This window comes from Tenrec ecaudatus, chromosome 4, assembly GCF_050624435.1.
Source record: "Tenrec ecaudatus isolate mTenEca1 chromosome 4, mTenEca1.hap1, whole genome shotgun sequence".
Taxonomy (NCBI): domain Eukaryota; kingdom Metazoa; phylum Chordata; class Mammalia; order Afrosoricida; family Tenrecidae; genus Tenrec; species Tenrec ecaudatus.
Genome location: NC_134533.1, coordinates 37,330,204 through 37,350,849, shown reverse-complemented (window position 1 = coordinate 37,350,849; position 20,646 = coordinate 37,330,204). Strand labels below are relative to the sequence as shown.

Sequence of the window (20,646 nt, the reverse complement as noted above, 5' to 3'; positions counted from 1 at the left end):
GTATCTAGCTGTGAAGAAAACCACCAATACCCATGGGTCATCACACAGCCCCTTGGAGTTGAGCATTTTCCTTCCGGGTCTCCAGTCAGAGGTGAAATGGATGTTATTGATATTATCAACTTACCTAAATTGACTTAGTGGTCCAAGAAGGCAATAGATCCAATCAATTTGGTGATGCTGGACCTTACCTTTGCTGCTTTACGAGTTTCCTGGTTCTTACTCGTATGTTGTCTCAAGTGGCATGAAGCATTCATTATCATTAAGTTGTATCCACAGGGATTATAGACAGTGTATATTCTGCCTTGTACTGAAGTTTGTCAAGGACTTTTTTTTTTACTTGGATCCACAACCAATGCCCATGTAAACAGTCAAGAAATCAAATAGTGTATTACACTGGAAAAAATCTGTTGTAAAAGACCTTTGTTAAAATGTTAAAAACAAACCAAACCAAATTAACCAAGCACATCCTCCTGAGGACCAAGGGGGGGGGGCCTCACCCAAAATGTCGGGTTAGCTTCCATCAAGTCAGCGACTCCTCAAGGCAGCCCCACGTCCAACACACAGAACTGGATGGGTCCTGGCCATCTTCACCATCACTGGGTGCTGCCTTCAATTGTTGCAGCCGTTGTGCGTTCTGAATGTTTTCCAACCTCCAGGGCCCTTCATACCATACTGTGTCTGAAAACATTCTCTTGTGATCTATGGGTTTATAGCATCTGGATTTCATAAGTACATCTGCAGACCTTTCTTCCTAGTATACCTTAATCTAGAAACTCTACTGAGCCCTGTCCGTCGTGGGTGAGCCTGCTGATATTGGAAATACTAGTGGCACAACCTCCAGCAACATAACACCATGCAAGCTACCACAATCTGAGAAACTATTTTGATTACAGAACCCCCGTTATCTCTCAATTCAACTCATAGGACCAGCACTTACTGGATTAGATATTTAGACCTGGTTATCTTTGCATATCTAAACTATGGAAGGGTATTTTTCTTTCTAATCTAACAATACAGTATGAAGTACAACATGAATGAGGAGGTTTCTACCTGTCATGATCCAGGAGTGCCGAATGGTGTGAGGCTGGGGTTGGGAATTATAACTTATGGAACACCTTCAGAATCTCAGGTTTAAGCTAGGTTTACACTATTTAGTCTTTAGATAATTCCTATTTATAGAGTAAAAAATGCTGTGAAGAGTCCTTTTGTAGGGGAACCAATCACAATTATCCATGTATAACACCCTCCCTGGGGGACAGACAACAGAAAAGTGGGTGAGGGAGACATCAGTCAGTTTAAGACATGAAAAAAATGATCATAATTTATGAATTATCAAGAATTCATGAGGGAAGGAGGGGGGAGGAAGGGGGGCAATGAGGAGCTGATACCAAGGGCTCCAGTAGAAAGAAAATGTTTTAAGAAGGATGCTGGCAAGAAATGTACAAATATGCTCGACACAATGGATGGATGGATGGATGGATTGTGATAAGAGTTGTATGAGCCCCCAATAAAATGATTTTAAATAAATAAATAATATTATTTAACTCGGAACTCAAAAAAGCAAGTCCTTTTGTGTTTGTGCATGCATATGTGTGTGCGCTTATGTTGACTGCCAGGAACTCCATGACAGTTTTATTTAAATTGATCATTAATTTATACATAAAGGTAAGTAAAAAAGGGTTGCTGCTATGGTTCCTGTTCACAAGCGTGGGTTTATTTCAAACAAAACACGGGAAAGCATGTCTCTCTGATCAGTGGAGGTTGCACGCACGCTCTCTCAGGAACGCACTGTCCCAGGCTTGTTTGGGTGCCTTCAGAAAGGTCCAATTGAACTGGCTTCCAAGGGCATCTATAGAGGTAGTTAAATTCAAGGCAAAGGGGTTGTCAGCTCAGAGGCTGTAGTGACTGGGGGATGTCAAAGGAATATTGTTGATACATTTTCTAGTAGGACACAGAAAGGTCACAGGGGCTTATTAGGAAGAGGCTGTAAGAAAATTGAAAACTGCATTGGTGAGAAGAAGACCAGGACAGTTGTGCTGAGAACCCTCTCCCCCACCGCATCATGAAGGTGCACCTGCCTGGAGAGTAAGACGGGCTGTCCTAAGAGGATTTTGTTGGGAAACTATTCCATCCACTCTCCAACCCTGATAGCTCCCCTTCAGGCTCACTTTTGTTCCCCAAACAAAGAATATTTCAAAGGAACACCATTCGAGTCCATTGGGAACGCCAAATGGTCCCTTTGACGTGGTGTGTATTGCAGAGTGCACAATTCTGAAGGGAAAGGCCAGGAGGTGGAAGGGTGCTCATTAGAACTGTGTAGACCTAGTTGGAGGATATGACAAGAAACAGTTGTTCACATTTTTATATTTTGCTTAATAAGGCTTTCAATGATTTTGCGGTGATACTTTTTACTTACCTTCATGTTGTTAAATAATTTCCTACTTACACATATGCATACTTAATTTTATATAATTGCACAAATGTGATCCAACAGCACACATAGGTCTCTATTTTATTGTAGTTTTTTTTCGTGGCTGCCTTATATTCATTAAATGTATAGTCTTTTTTATCATTTTAATGCATCTTTATTGGATTTTGGTATTAAAACCATTTTGGTTTCATAAAATAAATTAAGGATGTTTCCATATAGTTCCAAGACTTGAATTAGTTTAATAACATTGCAAATATATATACATATATTAAAGTTAATAGAGCCCACTTAAATAGATCTAGTTCTGATGCCTTTTAAAAATAGTGGTTCTTCTTTTTGTTAATTTGTCTTTTTAGGATGTTCTTCTTGATTAATTCTGGTGATTAAATTAAGGTTATTCATTTTCTCTAGGTTTTTTAATATTTTGCCATAGAGTGGCATACAAAATGGCTCTTAAAATTAACTATTTTAATTTCTTCTTATATGATTTGTCTCCTCTCTTATTCTTAACCTTTTTGTTTTCTCTTCTCCTTCAATCAGGTTGTTGAAGGATTAATTTATTTTACTCCTTTTTTTCTTTCTTCAGAGATTTAAAAAACCAACTTTATGAATGTATCCTTTCTGTATTTGCTTGTATTTAATACAGCAACACCCACCCTTATTGTTTCTAGGGGGTTTTTTTGTTTGGTTGGTTGGTTTAGGTTTCTGTATTGGTTTATTTTGCAAAAACAAGAGAAGTGGGATGGCTTCTTTTTTATCCTGCTTCTATTATTTATTTATTGTTGTTAGGTCATCAAAGTTATCGACTCTTCAGATCCCTCCGTTCAATAGAAGGAAACATCCATCCTGCTCACAGTCTTCCCTCTGTTGAAGCCCAATGTTGTAGCTTCTGTGTCAGTCCACCTCCGTTTTTCACTGACCCTCTGTTTCACTATCTAAGATGCCCTTCTCCCTTCCTGATAATATGTCCAAAGTAAGGCTAAGTCTTGCCATCCTTGCTTCTAAGGAGCATGATAGCTGTACTTCTTCTAAGAGAGATTTGTTGAGTCTCACAGTTTATTGTATACTCAGTATTCTTCACCAACACCGTCATTCAGTCATCAATTGTTCTTCAGCCATCTTTATGCACTTTTCAGCTTCTACACGTCTATGAAGCAATAGAAAATCTCATGGCTTGGGTCAAGTATACTTAAGTCTCAGAGTGACACCTGACTTCTTAACATTTTCAAGAGGTATTTTGCAGCAGAGTTGGCTAATGCAATCTTCCATTTGATCTCTTGACTCCTGCTTCCATGGGCATTGATTATGGATCCAATGAAAATGAAATCTATTTTCTAAATGTTCAAAAACCATCAAGTAAATTCCTTCCTTCCTTCTTTCAGCATTTTTAAAAGGCAGACATTTGAGATTTAAATTTTTTCTGTTCCAACTATTTTGGGAGAGTGTTAGCAATAATCCTTTAAACCAAAATGTTATACTTTGGTTTATATGTATATTTTGGTTTATATGGATATATATGGATATATGTGGATGTAAGAATTAGCCTTTATTTCTGTCATAGTTTCTCTCACTGCCACTAAGTTGCTTCCAACTCGTAGAGACATCATAGTTTAGGAGGATGGTAAAATTCTGAAACCTCTTGATTAGATTTCAGTTACCTTGATCATAATCACACTCATGGACATTAATTACTGAGCACTGATGTATTCCAAATATTTTGCATGGATCAATGCCTTTAAGTCTCAAAACAACCTTGTGAGATAGGTAGCATTATCCTCATTTCAGAATGGAGGAGACAGTTCAAGAGAGGTTCCATAACTTACCTATGTTTGCAGAGTTGGCACAAGGCAGGTGGCTTACAAACTCAGTCAGTTCCAGTTCAGATCTTTCATCCTGAAGGGTCACACTTGGCAACCTATACAGTTAGGGAGATGTCTGTTAATCTCTGCAACTGAATGGCATCATAGAAAGGATTCAGTAATATTTGTGGAATACATGATTAAGTGCTTGAGAAATGAGGACGATAACTGACAATAATACCAAGCAGAATGGGGAAATTATAATAGAAACAACCCAAAAAAATTCACTTTCATCGGGTTAAACCTACTTGGTGGCCCTATGGGACAGGGTAGAACTGTCCCTGTGAGTTTGAGACTGTAACTACAGGAACCAGAAGCCTAGTCTTCCTCCCTCAGAACTGCTGATGTTTTTGAATTGCTGACCCTGTACTTAGCCACCCAACACGTACTATAATAGAACTATCGATAAAGAGACGTGGGGGCAATGACTTCTTCACTATGGGACTATCACTCAGGCAAGGTTTACATTTACATCTTTACAGCATGATGTAAAGCCCAGTAACATATTGTGTCCTTTTGCCCAATTCCCTGAGCACTTTTTTACTGCTTTTCTTTGGGTATAGAATTTCCTAGAGTCTCCAAGCCATTCTTGCCTAATGGATTTAAGTAGCCTCAGCTCCCCTTAGGGCCATTAGAATGAAATAGGAAAAATTAATATGAAACTTCAGATAGGTTTGCTAATAGCAGTGTCCTAGTTTTGGATGCCAGCAACTGTGTGATCTTGTTTTTCACTGACCATGGAATGGTGGCATATTTCAAACTTATGAAGGATCCTACTGGAAAAATACGAGGGGGGAGAGGACAACAAATGAAAACACACCAATGTGTGTGACTGATTTCTCTTCCAGAAAAAGGGCGGGCTTCTGGGTGCACGATGCCCTAGTCCTGAAATGAGGATCCTGTATCTACTCTCGCTGGCACATAGAGGCTGTGATGGCAGCCTTGGAGAAGAGATGGGTGTCTAGAAACAACTTGTGTGTTAACTGTCAGGGGAGGGATAAGCAAGTTATAGTATCAGGTCTCAGTGGAAATAATATACAGGCTTCATAACAATATGGGAAATTATGTAGTGTACTAATAATATTAAAAGAGAAAAAGCAGGTACAAAGTTGGACATGCATTGTCCGCAAAACAAACATGCACGAGTTTTCCCAGGAACAAAGCCGTGGTTTTCTGCAGAAGAGTTGGGCATACGAGTGGTGAAATTGAAGGCAGGAGCGTACTATTTCTTTCTTTCTCTCTTTCTTTTTTACTTTTCCAAAATTTCTGTAATGATCATATAAACTAAGGTTAAATGTTAAGATAGAAATGAAATTACATTAATGTACTAATGGGGAGGAAATTAGCTTTAGGTTTAAACTTGTTCCACAAAGGATTTGACTGCGATATATATATATTTTTTAAATAGTTGTGAAACAGTTTTGAAAGTTAAAATATTTCTGTTGATGCAGTAAACAGAATCTCCTATTTGCAGACCTCACTTCAAGGAATGGCAATTTTATTCTATTAAAAAAAACCCAAGAAAGCTGATGGTGCCCGGCTATCAAAAGAGATAGTGACTGGGGTCTTAAAGGCTTGAAGATAAACAAGCGGCCATCTAGCTCAGAAGCAACAAAGTCCACATGGAAGAACACACCAGCCTGTGTGATCGAGTGGTCCCAAAGGGATCAGTTACCAGGCATCAAAGAACAAAAAATCATATCATTGACTGCACACCTCCATGATAGGATCGCTGAAGACAAATGGGTGCATAAGCAAATGTGGTGAAGAAAGCTGATGGTGCCCGGCTATCAAAAGAGATAGTGTCTGGGGTCTTAAAGGCTTGAAGGTGAACAAGCGGCCATCTAGCTCAGAACCAAATAAGCCCACATGGAAGAAGCACACCGGCCAGTGCGATCACGAGGTGCCCAAGGGACCAGGTATAAGGCATCATGCAAAAAAAAAAAAAAAGATATAAGTGTGTGTATGTATGTGTATATGTATATATGTACGTGTATATATGTATATATATCATATCAAATGAAGGCGGAAGTGCAGAGTGGAGACCCAAGGCCCAAGTGTCGGCCAATGGAGATCCCCTCATAGAGGGGTTTAGGAGAGGAGATGGGTTAATTAGGGTGTGAGGTAGTATCGATGAAGAACACAGCTTTCCCCCAGATCCTGGATGCTTCCTCCCCCCAACTACCATGATCCGAATTCTACCTTGCAGGGCTGGATAGGACAGAGGCTGTACACTGGTACATATGAGGGCTGGAGGTACAGGGAATCCAGGGTGGATGATACCTTCAGGACCAAGGGTGTGAGGGACGATGCTGGGAGAGTGGAGGGTAAGTGGGTTGGAAGGGGGGAACTGATTACAAGGATCCACATGTGACCTCTTCCCTGGGAGAGGGACAGCAGAGAAGGGGGGAAGGGAGACTCCGGATAGGGCAAGATATGACAAAATAACGATGTATAAATTACCAAGGGCATATGAGGGAGGGGGGAATGGGGAGGGAGGGGGGAAAAAAAGAGCACCTGATGCAAGGGGCTTAAGTGGAGAGCAAATGCCTTGAGAATGATTGGGGCAGGGAATGTATGGATGTGCTTTATACAATTGATGTATGTATATGTATGGATTGTGGTAAGAGTTGTATGAGTCCCTAATAAAATGTAAAAGAAGAAAAGAGAAAAAAAATGATTAGGGCAAAGACTGTACAGATGTGCTTTATACAATTGATGTATGTATATGTATGAACTGTGAAAAGAATTGTATCAGCCCCAATAAATTAAAAAAAAAAAACAAGGATTATAGGGAGAAGGAGGGGGGAAATGAGGAGCTGATACCAAGGGCTCAAGTAGAAAGAAAATGTTTTGAGAATGATGGCAACAAATGTACAAATGTGCTTGACACAATGGATGTATGTATGGATTGTGACAAGAGTTGTTCGAGCCCCCAATAAAATGAAAAAGGATTATATGTGTTCATAAAAATAAAAAAAATTTAAAAAACCCAAAAGGTCCCGCACTTCAGACAGTATGCACCATGTCCACGTTTGGATCATAGGTGGGTTTTGGGTGGTGGTGGATGCTTTAGCACAGTGGTTCTCAACCTGTGGGTCCCGACCCCTTTGGGAGCCGAACGACCCTTTCACAAGGGTCACCCTATTCATAACAGTAACAAAATTACAGTTCTAAAGTAGCAACAAAAATCATTTTATGTTTGGGGGTGTCAGCACAACATGAGGAACTGTATTAAAGGGTCGCGGCATTAGGAAGATTGAGAACCACTGCTTTAGCATAATGGCGACTCTCCATCCATCTTTGACCTTCTGAAAATCGAAGCCTGATCAGTGATTCAGAGCTGTGCTCAGTAATGTTTGCTGAGGAAACCCCACAGAGGCGTGCTGCCACACCCAGACGATATAGCCTGCTTCCTACCAACTCCTTGACGTGGCCCCCGTGGCTTTGTTTCTACTCTGGGAGCTCGGTGTGCTTGGTGAACATGTTTTTCAGAGGTCTAGGTCCTAGGTGAGAATTTTCATTCCACAACTCATTCGTCATGATCCTCCAAGGAAACGTGAATTGCTTCGCCTTGGTCATAAGTTCTTACTTTCTTTTCTGCGACTCCTCAGTCCCGGTACCCTGTACTCTGTCCCTGCTTCACCATACAACACTCTATAACACTTGACATCTTGTGTGTATTTGTTTGCTATCGGTATGAAACACGAGTAGCGCAAGCTTTGAAGGGTGAAACCACACATATCTGTTGTCAGGAGGATTTTCAGGGCCAGGGGTTGGGCATTCGGTTGGGCACAGGGGCGTCCTCTGCACAAGATCTCACAGGGTACTCCAGAGGTCAGCTGGTCTGTTTCCATCTGCAGGCAAACGGGGTGGGGAACATCCATTTCCAAGGCATGCAGGTTGTTAGCAGAATTCATGTCCTTGCAGTTGTAACCGAGGTGGGGGGTGGGGGTGGGCTCAGCTTCCTGCTGGCTGCTGCCTGGAAGTCACCTGAGTTCCTAGAGGCCACCTGAAGTTCTCTGACACATGGGTTTTCCCCGCGTGGTCACTTAATTCGTCAGGCCAGAAAGGAGCGCCTCTAGAAGGAGTCTGCTAGCAAAGCAGAGGTGTGTTTTCAACTGCCGTGAAAATATACGCTTATAAGAGAACATGTGCCACAATGGATGGATGTATGGGTAGTGATAAGAATTGTACAACCCCAAGAAATGATTTTTAAAAATACATTAATTAATTAATTAGAAGACTGATTAAAAAATCTTGTGCCAATCACGTTGCGCAACTGTCACCTCTATCCGTCTATGACTTCTCTTTCCCCACCCTTGATCCCATGCTGATGACCACAGACAACCTTTGATCTCTCCCTGTCGGTCCGTTCTGGAAACTCTAGACCAGTGGTTTTACGCCTTCCTCATGCTGCGGCCCTTTCATACAGTTCCTCATGTTGTGGTAACCCCCCAACCATAACATTATTTTCGTTGCTACTTCATAATCCTCATTTTGCTACTGTTATGAATCGGGCAACCCCGTGAAAGGGTCGTTCGATCCCCAAAGGGGATGCGACCCACAGGCTGAGAACCGCTGCTCTATACCAATGGAATTTTGCCGTATGTGTCCTCCCTTTACTAACATATTTTACTCTGCATCCCCGCTTCAGGCTTCATGCAGGCTGTCGCCTGTATCAGGACTTTCTGGCAGACATTCCTCTTTATGGCTGAATAATACTCCATTGACGAGCTACACCACCTTTGTTGATCCGTTTATTTCTTGACAGCTACTTCAGTTGCTTGGACCCTTTAGCTCTTGTGAATAAGATCACAGTGACCCTTGATGTTTCTGCTTTCATTCCTGCTGCCAATGCTTTGGGGGACACACGAGTACCTGGACCAGGAGTGCTGGCCCAGGCCGGAGGTCTTTGGCTAAGTCTTTGGAAAAGGATTTTCCACACCCTGTCAGGTTCTAAATATGGTTTACTGCCAACTTCTTGGGCAGACCCGTGATTCCCTCAAGAATGAGAAATTTTAAACAATAGAAAACAAAGGGTCAGATAGGAAATGTTTTTGTGTGACTTACATCAGGGTGTAAGAGATTGTGGCCCTCTCCCTCATCAACTCTTGAAAAATGAAATGGGAAATAATACTCCAGAAAATCATCACGGTGCAGCTTCTGTGGCTACAGCGCTCTGAAGCAGACTCTCATGATTCAGTCTTCTAAAACTTCAACCTTTTTCAATGTTCGGCTGAGTCTTTTGTTGGTTGTGTCGTTGTGGTTGTGTCGCAGAACCCAGTGGGTGGGGAGGTGTGGGGAGGGGGGCAGTGAAGAGGAGGAGCCATGTTAAGGAAGGCAGCAGGAAGAGAAAGGGGTCGGGGGGCAGTGGGGAAAGCCCTGCATTGTGAGGAACAAGCCCTTCTGAAGACCTGCCTCTGCCCCGCCATCAGTTCGGTGGCTTTTCTGAAAATAGGTGTTCCCTCCCTGAGCCAAAATGTCATCAGTGGTTAAACAAACAAAGACACTAAAAACAAAAGTGGCAGCTAACATTTGTTTCAACTCCCTTATTTTTACTCCCATTCACTCTTCGCAGCATCCAGGGCAGTTGGTGACCCGATGCACAGTGCAGGGAAAGCTGCCCGCACCGGCACCATCTCCACGGCCCGCTGCAGAAGCACCTGTTGTGATCCATGCGATCGCCACAGTATTTTCATTAGCGGACTTGCCGGGCCTCTTGTCCTGGTCTGTCTGCATCTCAGAGCCCAGCTGAAAACCTTGTGCAGCATGTTTAGCAACATGCAAGCCTCCGCTGACAGAGAGGTGGGGGCTGTACGTGAGTTTCATTGGTCAGGACTTGACCCTGGGTCTCCACGTGGCAGTTCAGGTGCGCTCACTACCTCTGCTTTACCCAGCAGGGATCCGGTGGCACTCAGCTCAGAGGGACTGGTTGAGGAAGCACGCAGACACAAATCTGTTGACTTCCGACCTTGGGTGTTTTTTTCTCTTATGTGGAGCTGATGTTTTTAGCAAGTAGCATAGAAATATAGCTTTTTACTTTTAATTTAATGAACTATTTAAATATATTGCAACAATGACACCCCCCACACACACACACCCTGGGGGAAAAAAAGACCAGCTAATGGGAAACTTGGGACTTTGTTTGGAGACCTCGGGCTCATGGTTTCCTGGAACACCGCAGCTGATGTGCTAATGCCGTGTCTCGCACATCTGTTCTACCTTCTAGTTGATTATATAGTTCCTGGGAGCTTCCGAGCTTCCAAGCAGCCAGCCAACCAAGTGACAGCAGTTGCTCCGTATTTGCCCGGAACAGCAGAAGCAGCAGGAGAGTCGGGAATAGAAGGAGGATCTTGAATGTGTGGCTCATCGTCTCCATGAACCTTTCTCTGGAGACCAGAAGCACTGACTGGTTCTGATGTACTCTTGCTGAGCCTTTTGATCAAGGATTCCACAGAGTGTTACTGTCAAAGGCAAGGAAATGCAGAATAGAATGTGAAATCCCCATGAACTCCAGGCTTTTCTATAACCATGAAGACAGGATGAATTCCTGAAACCATTGCTTTTAGGTAATCTTTAGACTTTAAACCAAAAATATCCCTTGAAATCTTTTTAAAACCATGCAATAGTTTAGCTTAACTAGTTTAAAAAAATCTGTTTGGGGGATTATGCCTTTTTAAGGACTATCTAAGGAGCCCTGGTGCCATAGCAGTTCTTTGTTGGGCTGCTAACCACAAGGTTAGCAGTTTGAAACCACCAGCCACTCCCACGGAGAAAGGCCACGCTCTCGACTCCCATAAACAGCTGCGGTCTTGGAAACCCACGGGAGCCATTGTACTTTGAGAGGGTCTCTAGAAGTCAGAATCAACTTGATGCCTGTGAGTTTGGGTTTGGTTTGGAAGGACGAGCAGTGGCGCTGTCCGGTAAGTGTTGGAGGGCTAACTCTAAGGTTGGTGATTCAAACCCCCCCAACGCTCTTAAGGAGAAAGATGAGGCTGTCCGCTCCCATAAAAATTTGTGACCTCAAAAACTTTATATGGGCTCACAATGAGTCGGAATCAACTCAATGGCAGTGGATGGGTTTGGGGTTGACGTGGGGAGCTGTTGACGGCAGCAACTCAAAAGATTAGTAGAAACCAAAGGCAGCGGTGAGTTTATGTTAATGGGGGGGGAGGGGTTAATGAAGAACAGGAGGGTGAGCAGGTTTGCACAGCTCAGAGTGTCGTGAGTGTCACCAAATAGCACGTGTGAATAATAGGGTGGAAACTGCTGGATGGGTGTATGTTTTGCTCTGTATGATCTCTGCAACAACAAAACACATCATTAAAAATTTTTTTTAATTATTGAAGAACATGTAATCCTTTCTGGAGTGGTCAGCATCCTGGAAAAGAGCACCAGAGAAAGCCCGTTAGTTCTCTTCCCAAGGGTGTGACATTCCCAACTCTGAGATTCTTGTCACTGCTGTGTGCCCTGCGTGTTTCCTTGCCTTTCTGCCTGTGTTTTCACACGACATGTGTGTGCTGATAATTCTGGTCTCTGCAGGTGCGTGTAGTGACACCAGACCCAGTGGGAGGTGTCACTGGTTGGTTGTAAATAGTGTCTCTTTGAGGGCCTCATCTGAAAGAAGCCCCCTTGCCTATTGGGCATGAACATGAATACTCGCTTCAGGAAAAGCATACTGCAGCTAAGTCTACCAGGATAGTGCTATCTCATGGATGTAATCTTGCCAAGCATAAGCAAACTGCAACATTTTACTTTAAATGCCCGAGGATCTTTGGGCAGCATTCCACACTCTGGTACCGATTTCCTTTCCCATGGCATTTGGGCCCTTGGAGGAGGCAGCCACGTGTGGCTTTGATTTGTTTGGTGGTGATTTTTCGCAACCCTACCCTTTCAGGAGTTTAAGGAACAAGTCGGTGACTGTCTTGCAAGCCTTTGTTTGAGTATGCCTACATCAGCGGCCACGCCTCCTCCATGCTCCCTGTGAGGGAGCCTGTGACAACTTGCATGTTTGCGGGTCCTGACTCCACCGTTTGAATTGGGTTGATGAGTCTTCCGGGCTGGAGCAGAAGTTCTGTGAGGTCCAGTCTATACCTGCCTTATCCACTTCTGACCTCCAGCTCCTGGCCATCGGGGTCACTTGATGACCACCTGATGCTTTGTTTCTGACGACCTGCTGTTTTGTCTCACAGCAACCGACGATCTCCAGAGACATGTCACCCCAACCCCACAGCCATTGCCTCACCCGAAGTTGTTATCGATTTCACCAACATGGCCTTTCTCAGAAGTCAAGTCTTCCTCGGCAGTGGACAGGACCAAGGATGAACTGGGACCCAGCCCTGACAACACAAGCTTGTTCCAGTTTGCCCAATCACCTCTGCCCAAGGCTCCCCGCAGAACTAGGGCTCCCCTGGATGTCTCTTCTTCTCTGTACCCAGGGAGCGGACATAGCGCCTCCTTCGAGCCTTCCAAGGATTTCACCAAGTCCCTGGTCCACCCAAGACCTCAAGGGAGGAGAGAAGCAGCCGAGGAGTCAGGTTTGCCTCACACCAGCATGCTCTCCCCATTGTCCATAGTCCCATCTGTGACATCCTGGAGTGCCATCCTTCCATCTCAGCCCGCACCAGTAGGGGCTTCCTCCATGGCAAAGCCAGGCATGATTCCATCTCTCCCCCCACCCTCATCCTCTTCATTGGCTCCTGACACATCTCATTCCATCATTGTTTCTAAGACGGCAGAGCCACCCACCCAAGTGCCTTTATCCCCCCAGAGAGCTCTAGCCGACTCTCACTCAAGTCAGAGTGTAGCTAGCACCCTTAGCCCGCCTGCTCAGGAAAGGAAGCATGCTCCATCCGGACACACGCCGGCTTTGATAGGCCTCCCTCCTTTAGGTGTTTTTGAATCCTCAACAGAGCAATATTCTGAGTCCTCCCCAACTGAGAGTGCGCCCCCAGCAGGCTCACCCATCCCTGGGTTTGGGAGCCCCACGGCAGAACTGGCCCATCGGTCTTCCTCTGCCCTCGCACCTGGTGGAAGTCCTCTCTGGCATCCAGGCGGGAGCCCCTCTTTGGCAAAGTTGGAAGTAGCTTCGAGTCCTGCATCCACGCAGTCGGTCCAAGCTGGAGTGGCTAAAGGAGCGCGCAGTGAGGTGCCTTTGCCGACTTTTAAGAGCACAGCAGCGGCCCTTGTGGCTGAGCCATCGCTTTTCCAGACCACAGATTCAGTGACAGTAGAAAGGGCCAGCAGAAAGCTTGCCCCTGCCCCTGTCAATGACTCTGCTCATCCGGCGCATTTGTCAGCAGCTCCAGAGCATTTTGGAGAGCCAGCCCGTTCAACTGAGAGCGCCTCTTCCTCTCTGGTGCTATCTCTGCCTTCCACCACCAGTCACGAGAAAGCCAGCCCTTTCGCTCCTGCCTCGCCATCCAAATGCCCGGCCGACTCTCCCTCCACGTTCGCTCGCAGCCATCCAGCACACAGTCAGGCCTCTCCATCCAGCGTGCCCCCAACGCCAGCTCTTCAAGAAGAGGGTGAGGGTGGGTCGGCTCCCACTGCAGCGACGGACTCCCTCCCCTCCCGCGATGCTCCTAATCTTCCCTCCATGACGTGGGCATCGCCCTTGCAGAGAGAGGACAGTGGGACAGCTGCTGTCAAGGGGAATGAACAGGCAGAGACGATGGCTCTTCTCCCGGCCCTTCCAAGTAACGAGATCTCCAGTCCTCCACCTCTCAACAGATTCCCTTCCATTGCAGGCACTGGCCCCATTTCATCTACTGCCATCTCAACCCCAAGAACGAATCGCACTCCTTTAGAATCACTTCCACCTTCCGTCCCACCCATACGAACCACCCGCGCCCGGTCCCCATCTGCTCACATCTCCAACACCAAGTCAGAGGCTTCCGCAGCTGCTGTAGATGCTTCTGGATTCCCAGCTTCAGCCTCCAAGCAGGTGGCAACATTGGCCTCTTCCGCCGGCCTTTATGACTCTTCCACCATGGGCCGCATGAAAAAGCCTGCTGGCGCAGATGTTTCCTGGAGTTCGTTTTCAGCAGAAATCGGATCCCCTGCCACGGAACCAATGGTATCTGGCTTGCTGCAACAAGCAAATGATGATTTCAGTGGACACACAATGAACTCCACGAGCTGGGGAACTCGCTCATCCTCAACTGCAACGCCCCGTGGTTTGAAGTCAGCTGCTGGTGCACTGAACTCTCAGGATGTCCAGGATGCTGCTGGGCACTCAGCGACTGCAGAAGGCTTCAGTGTTCAGGAGTCAGACCTTGGTACAAGCATAAACCAGCCTGTACACCCGCCAAACATGACCATGGTGGGAAATGACACACATTTCTGGTCCACCCATAGTAACAACCGTACCAGAGACTTTGAAACAACTGAGCTTGAAGATTACCCATCTACAAGCCCGCGTGCTGGACTTCATCCCCACTTACAGCTGTCCGTCCATCCAACGCTTCCTCTTTTCCCAGTTCCACTAAGTCTAACTTCTCCAGCAAATCTGCAGGAAGTGCTTTCAGATGGAATAGATGGAAACTCCCCCGCTTCCAGTGGCATTGCTCCATCACCTGAGATGAATACTTTCACATCACACCGGAGCATCCTGAGATATCGCTCGACGGCTCAGTCTACTCCTGTTTCAACCAGTGCCTTATCTCGGACACCCTCCAAAGTGCTGCTGGCTTCTCAGCGCCCCAAGAAGTGGACAGGTGCAGTCATTAATGCAGGTAGTTTCTTTCCCGGTACCCCGCCAACAGGTATGATTCCTTCCATGGCCAAAGCATCTTCAAGGTCACCACGAAGGACTAGCTTGACTCTGAAGGAGCACACACCCCTTTTGAGCAATGAGGGAATGCTCCAACTAGTCCTGTCATTGATCCTTTGCCTATTTGATTTCCAGAAAGTTTTCAGAATTTAAGTGTCTTTATGATCAAACATAGCTTTGCCATACATGGCATTCTCATGATGGTTAATCTCCTTAATGAACACAGAGCTGTTTTGCCTAAAGACACCCACCACAAGGTCAGCGCTCAGAGACTTTCACTCTAGGAAACCCGTAAGTTACACCATTCGTCACCAGAATAAGTGACATGTGCACAGCAGGTTGGTAACAAGCTTTGCTCTGTCTCTCATTTCAGGGGGTTTCTCGGTGGCATCCGAGGCAGAACCAATAGCAACATCAGCAGCCACAGTGTTTCTGAGGAAATCCAGCCCATCGGCTCTGTCTGCAGCCCTGGTTGCTAAGAGCACCAGGAACAGCCCTTCGGCCGTGGCCGCAGGATTGGTCAAGGGCAGTTTGACCACTCCTCTAGCAAAAAATGTCACAAGTAAGGCGGCATCTGGCCCAAGGGCGACCCCAGGAGCCATCCACACGGCCTTCCCCTTCACGCCGACCTACATGTTTGCAAGGACAGCACACGCCACGAGCACACATACAGCCATGCACGGGAACACAGGCACTGCCGATGGCCTGTTGTCCACAACGCACCTCCCCAGGAAACCACAAGCCATGCACACGGAACTTCCAAACGCCACCAACCCAGAGATGCCCAGAACGTCCACCCTTCGCCCGCTGACAATCACCGCAGCCTTGGCATCCGTCACTGCTTCAGTAAAGGCAACCCGGCTCCCACCTCTGCCGGCAGGAAACACAGACGCTGTCTTTCCCGCGGGGTCCACTGAAGTGGTCACAATTGGTAAAGTGGTGTCCAACCTGGAGTGTCAGATGTCTAGTAAGCTCCTGGTGAAGTCAGGTAAGCCTCCACGGCAGCAGCGAGCGCCTTCCGGCCTCAGAAGTGGTAACTCCCTGCCCTTTTCTTGTAGTTCGATGGTTCCCAACCACGAATGACTTTGACACTGACGGGGCATTTAGCCATATCTCAAGTCCTTTGCGATTGCCACAGCTTGCTGGTGGTAGTGGGGGTGGGCACTTCCTATTGGCATCTAGTGGGTAGAAGTTAAAGATGCTACTACATGTCCCACAATGCACAGGGCATTTCCCCAGAGCAGAGATTCCTCCAGCCAATAATGCCAATCGTGCCACGGTTGAGGAACAGTTGTTTTCTTCAAGCGAAGCGACTGAGGAGAGGAGGGGTGTCACGTGCTGCAGATGGACTGCAGTTGTGGTCCCAGGCCAGGGATCAGGCTCCCTGGGAACCACAGTTCAGCCAGCGGGTCTCACAAGGCAAGCAGGCACCATGGTTTTCCTGAAGAGTGAATACATGCGATCCCCATGAATGCATGATGCAATTGGCAAAAGAATTCGGGGGGGGTGTCTTTGGGGACATGTACTTTTTCAGTAGACTTTTGGGAGCCTGGCATTTCTTTTGATGTTAAAAGGAGATCTTCTTGGAAGAAATGTGGTGGGTAGCATCTGCAAGCAGAGCTTGAATGCTGTGTTTCTGCTACCCTCAACACACACACACACACACACTGTCCCGCCCACCCCCCCACCCCCGTCTCAGTCAATTGCAGCAAAGCTAGAATGCATGGAGTGTTTTTAATAGTGTGGTAGTGTTTGCTATAAAAAAGCATTAGACAAATTATTCGGAAGAGCATTGCCAATGCTGAATGCTCACGTCCCGCCTTTCTCCTCACCCTACAAAGAATTCAGCACCATTCTAGCTTGAAATGCGTCCAATTCTAAAAGAGAAATTGTGAAACTAGGCCTAGGGCAAAGCTTTGCTTCTCACGCTGATGCCATCTGGTTTCTCATGCCCCTCCCCTCCTGGGCCACCGCCTCTGAGTGACAGGTGGCCCTAGCCACTGCGATACAGAAGCCCAAACACCCTCCCTTCCTCTCCTTCACAGCCTCTCAGCACCCCAACCGCTTCCATTCAGTCACTAGGTCCTTTCAGGTCGGCCTCTGAAGTCATGTCCCACTGTCGTTTCCCTGGTTCAGTCAGTCCTCCTCACTCATCTGAATTTCTAAGATGACTGCTAGATTTCTCTCTCTGCCTCCACACTTCTCTCCTCTCCAGTCTGCTCACTCTGCAGTTGGGAGACCCATCTAAAAGGCACTCCCTCACTTAACGCCTTTACGCCCATTGCTCCCAGGACAAAGCCTAGAAACATCCATACTGGAATAAGGCTACCTCTCTCCACTGCGCCTTTGCACCCGCTGCCCTCTCTGGGAGGAGTGAGTGAAGGGCCCACTCTAGACTCTTGGCCTAGAACACCCCAGCTATTCCTGAAGCAGTTACTCCTCCCAGGAAACCTTCCTGCATCCCAAGCCCCTTCCCAACACAGGGCTGGATGCTCCTCCCAGGAGCTCTGGCCGCACCTGGCCTTCCTTTCCTTTGGCATCTGCACCTCAACCCCCCGTATGCCCTCGGCTCATCCCCACTTGTAAGCTGGAGACTGCACTACCTGGTGGCGCTGCTTTCTCTAGACCAAACTCAACAGCCATTGAATCACATCTGATTCAGAGCAACCCTGTAAGAAAGACTAGTTAGTACTGCCCCTGCGGGTTTCTAAGGCTTACATAGGTTTAAAAATATTTTTCAAACCGTTTTATTGGTACTTAATCCTCATATCACACAATTCAGTAGTTCAATCATATCAAGAAGAGTTGTACAATCAATTGGGAAACACTTTCCCCCCCCCCGCCCCCACTGGTTAAATCACTTTTAAAGTGAGTTGTGTAATCACCATCAGTTCTAGCGCTCCCTTTCCTCCGCAGATCTTTACTCGAAGCAGAAAGCCTCATTTTCCTCCTGAAGTGCCGCTGCTGATGCGGTCCAATGTCAATGGCCGGGGACTCCTGTCCTTAGGACTAAAGTGGGGCCCCATCCATCCTACCCTCATGGAGCCCTGCTGACCAGATTCAGTGCTTGGCTACTAACCAAACGGCAGGGGTTCAAACCTACTGACCGCAGCAGGCCGATGTGGCAGTCTACTTCCATAACGATGGGGCCGCTTCTCTGTCCTAGAAGGTCACGATGAGTTGGAATCGACTAAACGGGATCAGATCCACCCTCTCTTGGGCTGGACCTGTGCTCCATCTTTGCTAAGAACTGGCCGAAGGTGGTGTCTGGGGAGGAGAGAAGGGCTCGGTAAGGATGGCATCCACTGCCTCACCCAGCTGACCATGCTTCTGTTTTGCCCACAGTTCTCTTTCTGACCCAAAGGAGAGTGCAGAGCAGTGAATTCCTGAAGCTCAGTGTGGCCAGAGGGCTCACACAGGCCTTGCGAAAGGCTTTCCACCGGAGCGACGTCTCTGCTCACGTAAGCCCTGCCTTTTGGCGTCAGGTTAACTAACCCCCCCCCCCCCGCTGCCCCCCTGTGCCTGCCCCCTTTGGCCCAGAGTGCTACAGCCACGCTTGCCAGAAAAAGTGACAGAGGTCCAATTTCAAGATGGAAAAGGGAGGCTACTTTGGTCTAGATTTTTCCCTTTAAACCTAGATATGTGTGTGTGTGTGTGTGTGTGTGTGTGTGTGTGTGTCCCAAGCCGTTAAACACTCGACAGCAAACTTCGAGGCTGGGGATTCGACCCGCCCAGAGGTGCCCTAGAAGAAAGTTCTGGTGAGAGGTTTCCAAATCCTGGCAGCTCTGTGGGACTCAGCTCTGGTCTGCAACCCCTTTTGCGGGGAGGGGGCAGAGGGGGAGTATGGGGGTATGAGTCAGAACTGATGATAACGGGCTGTTTTTGTTTTCTAAATTCTGTGTTAAATAATTTCATTCTCCTTGTTGTTTGGAGAAAGAATTTCATATTGTGAGTGTAATTCTCCAGAAACCAGTTCATGGCTTTCCCCATCATTGCAAACAGTGGTTTATTTCTGGGCACTTAAAAATCATCCTGACTTGTACATCGTGGCTGAGTTTGCTTAAATTGCCAGAAGCAGACTGGGAAGTAAACAGGGTTTTGTGTTTCTGTTTCATTGTGTTTCCTTTTAATCCCAACTGTTGTTTAACCACTAACTGCTGGCTGGTTTTGTTGGCTCATCCAGGTGATGGAAACCATGCTTTGTGCGCTTTGGGTTGTCCAGCCTTCAGAGCTGTCAAAGTCACGGGCAGTCCAAGGGCTCCCTTCTGCATCACTTAAAGTGATTGCTCAGGCGTCCTCCTCAGCTGCCCCAGTCCACAGCTGCAGGCAGTTCTGTGGTCCTCCCCAGCCCAAAGGACTAGTCTATGGATCATGCTCAGTCTCTTTGATAGAATTCTAGAAAAATGAAATGCATCTCCCTGAAAGATTTCTACACCAGAAGTTGTACTCGAAAGTCGGAAAGATGAAATCGTTGGGTTGCCTGAAACCATTTCCTCTAAGCTGTAGTCATTTACAAACTCCGTTCAAAGATTTTGGTCCCTGCTACATCACATCACAGACTACTGCGAGGATTCATAGGCATTCATAATTTTTTATAAACCGTTTTATTGGCACTTAGGCCACATATCACACAATGCAATGGTTCAATCATATCAAGAAGAGTTGTACAGTCATCACCACAAGCAATGTTAGAACATTTTCTTCTGTCTTATTTCTTGTTTTCATTATTAGCCCCTCATTTCTCCCCAGGTTCCCCCAAGAAACCATTGGCACCGCCCCCCAAGAAACCACAAATCTAGTCACTGTCTCTATACATGTACCTATCCCAGATCGCATATACAGAAAAACATCCAAAAATAACAACAAAAAAACAACAATAACAAAGTAAAACAGAGAAAGACCTCAATCAAAAAAAAAAAAAGGAGAGAGAAACTCTTAAAAAGTAGAATACCTTTAAAGTGGGTCAAAAGGGAGATCAACTGAAAAGGTACTAGCTACACCTACAATAACCCACATTCCCGGGCACTCTGTGTGCAAGCCAGGCTACTCCCCTCCCTGCTCTATGGTCAGAGGGGATCCCCGAAGCTTAATCCACATCTATTTCACCTTCGCTTTATTTTGTTTTAACTGCAACAACTTTTAAGTGGGTCAAAATGCATTTCTAATTTTTAATAGACCTATTTTGAAACAAACACGTGTCTTTTGAAAGGGCATTTGCTATTACCACCATAAATGGAAACCACGATCACTTGCCACAAATAAAAGGTTACCACAGAAATGAAAATAATGGAGGCAAAAATTCAAACTAGACATTGTTGCCTGCTGATGCTGAAGTCTCTAAGCCTAGTGCTCTTCATTTCTAATTTGTTTCATGAATTTTTAAAAAAGGATTAGCAAGCGCTGTAGTGTTAAGGAGTCTCTGAGTGGCAAAAATGATCAATCACTAGACTGCTGGTCCCAAGATTGGAGGTTTGAGTCCAGCCAAAAACCCCTTGAAGAAAGGTCTGGCAATCTACTCTAAAACAATCTACTCTAAACATCATATTGATTACTGATCGACATCATATTGATTACTGATC

General features: G+C 46.2%; 1 protein-coding gene across 1 annotated transcript in view; it reads left to right on the top strand.

Moving 5' to 3' along the window:
• Positions 1 to 11,804: 11,804 nt before the first annotated feature.
• The window catches only part of KIAA1549L (KIAA1549 like), a 107,766-nt gene continuing 98,924 nt past the window's right edge, over positions 11,805 to 20,646 (top strand). Inside the window, exons 1-4 of the mRNA XM_075547687.1 lie at positions 11,805 to 11,835; positions 12,486 to 12,830; positions 15,441 to 16,055; positions 18,413 to 18,528. Coding sequence (XP_075403802.1) covers positions 11,805 to 11,835; positions 12,486 to 12,830; positions 15,441 to 16,055; positions 18,413 to 18,528 — 1,107 coding nt within the window. The remainder of the gene's footprint in view (positions 11,836 to 12,485; positions 12,831 to 15,440; positions 16,056 to 18,412; positions 18,529 to 20,646) is intronic.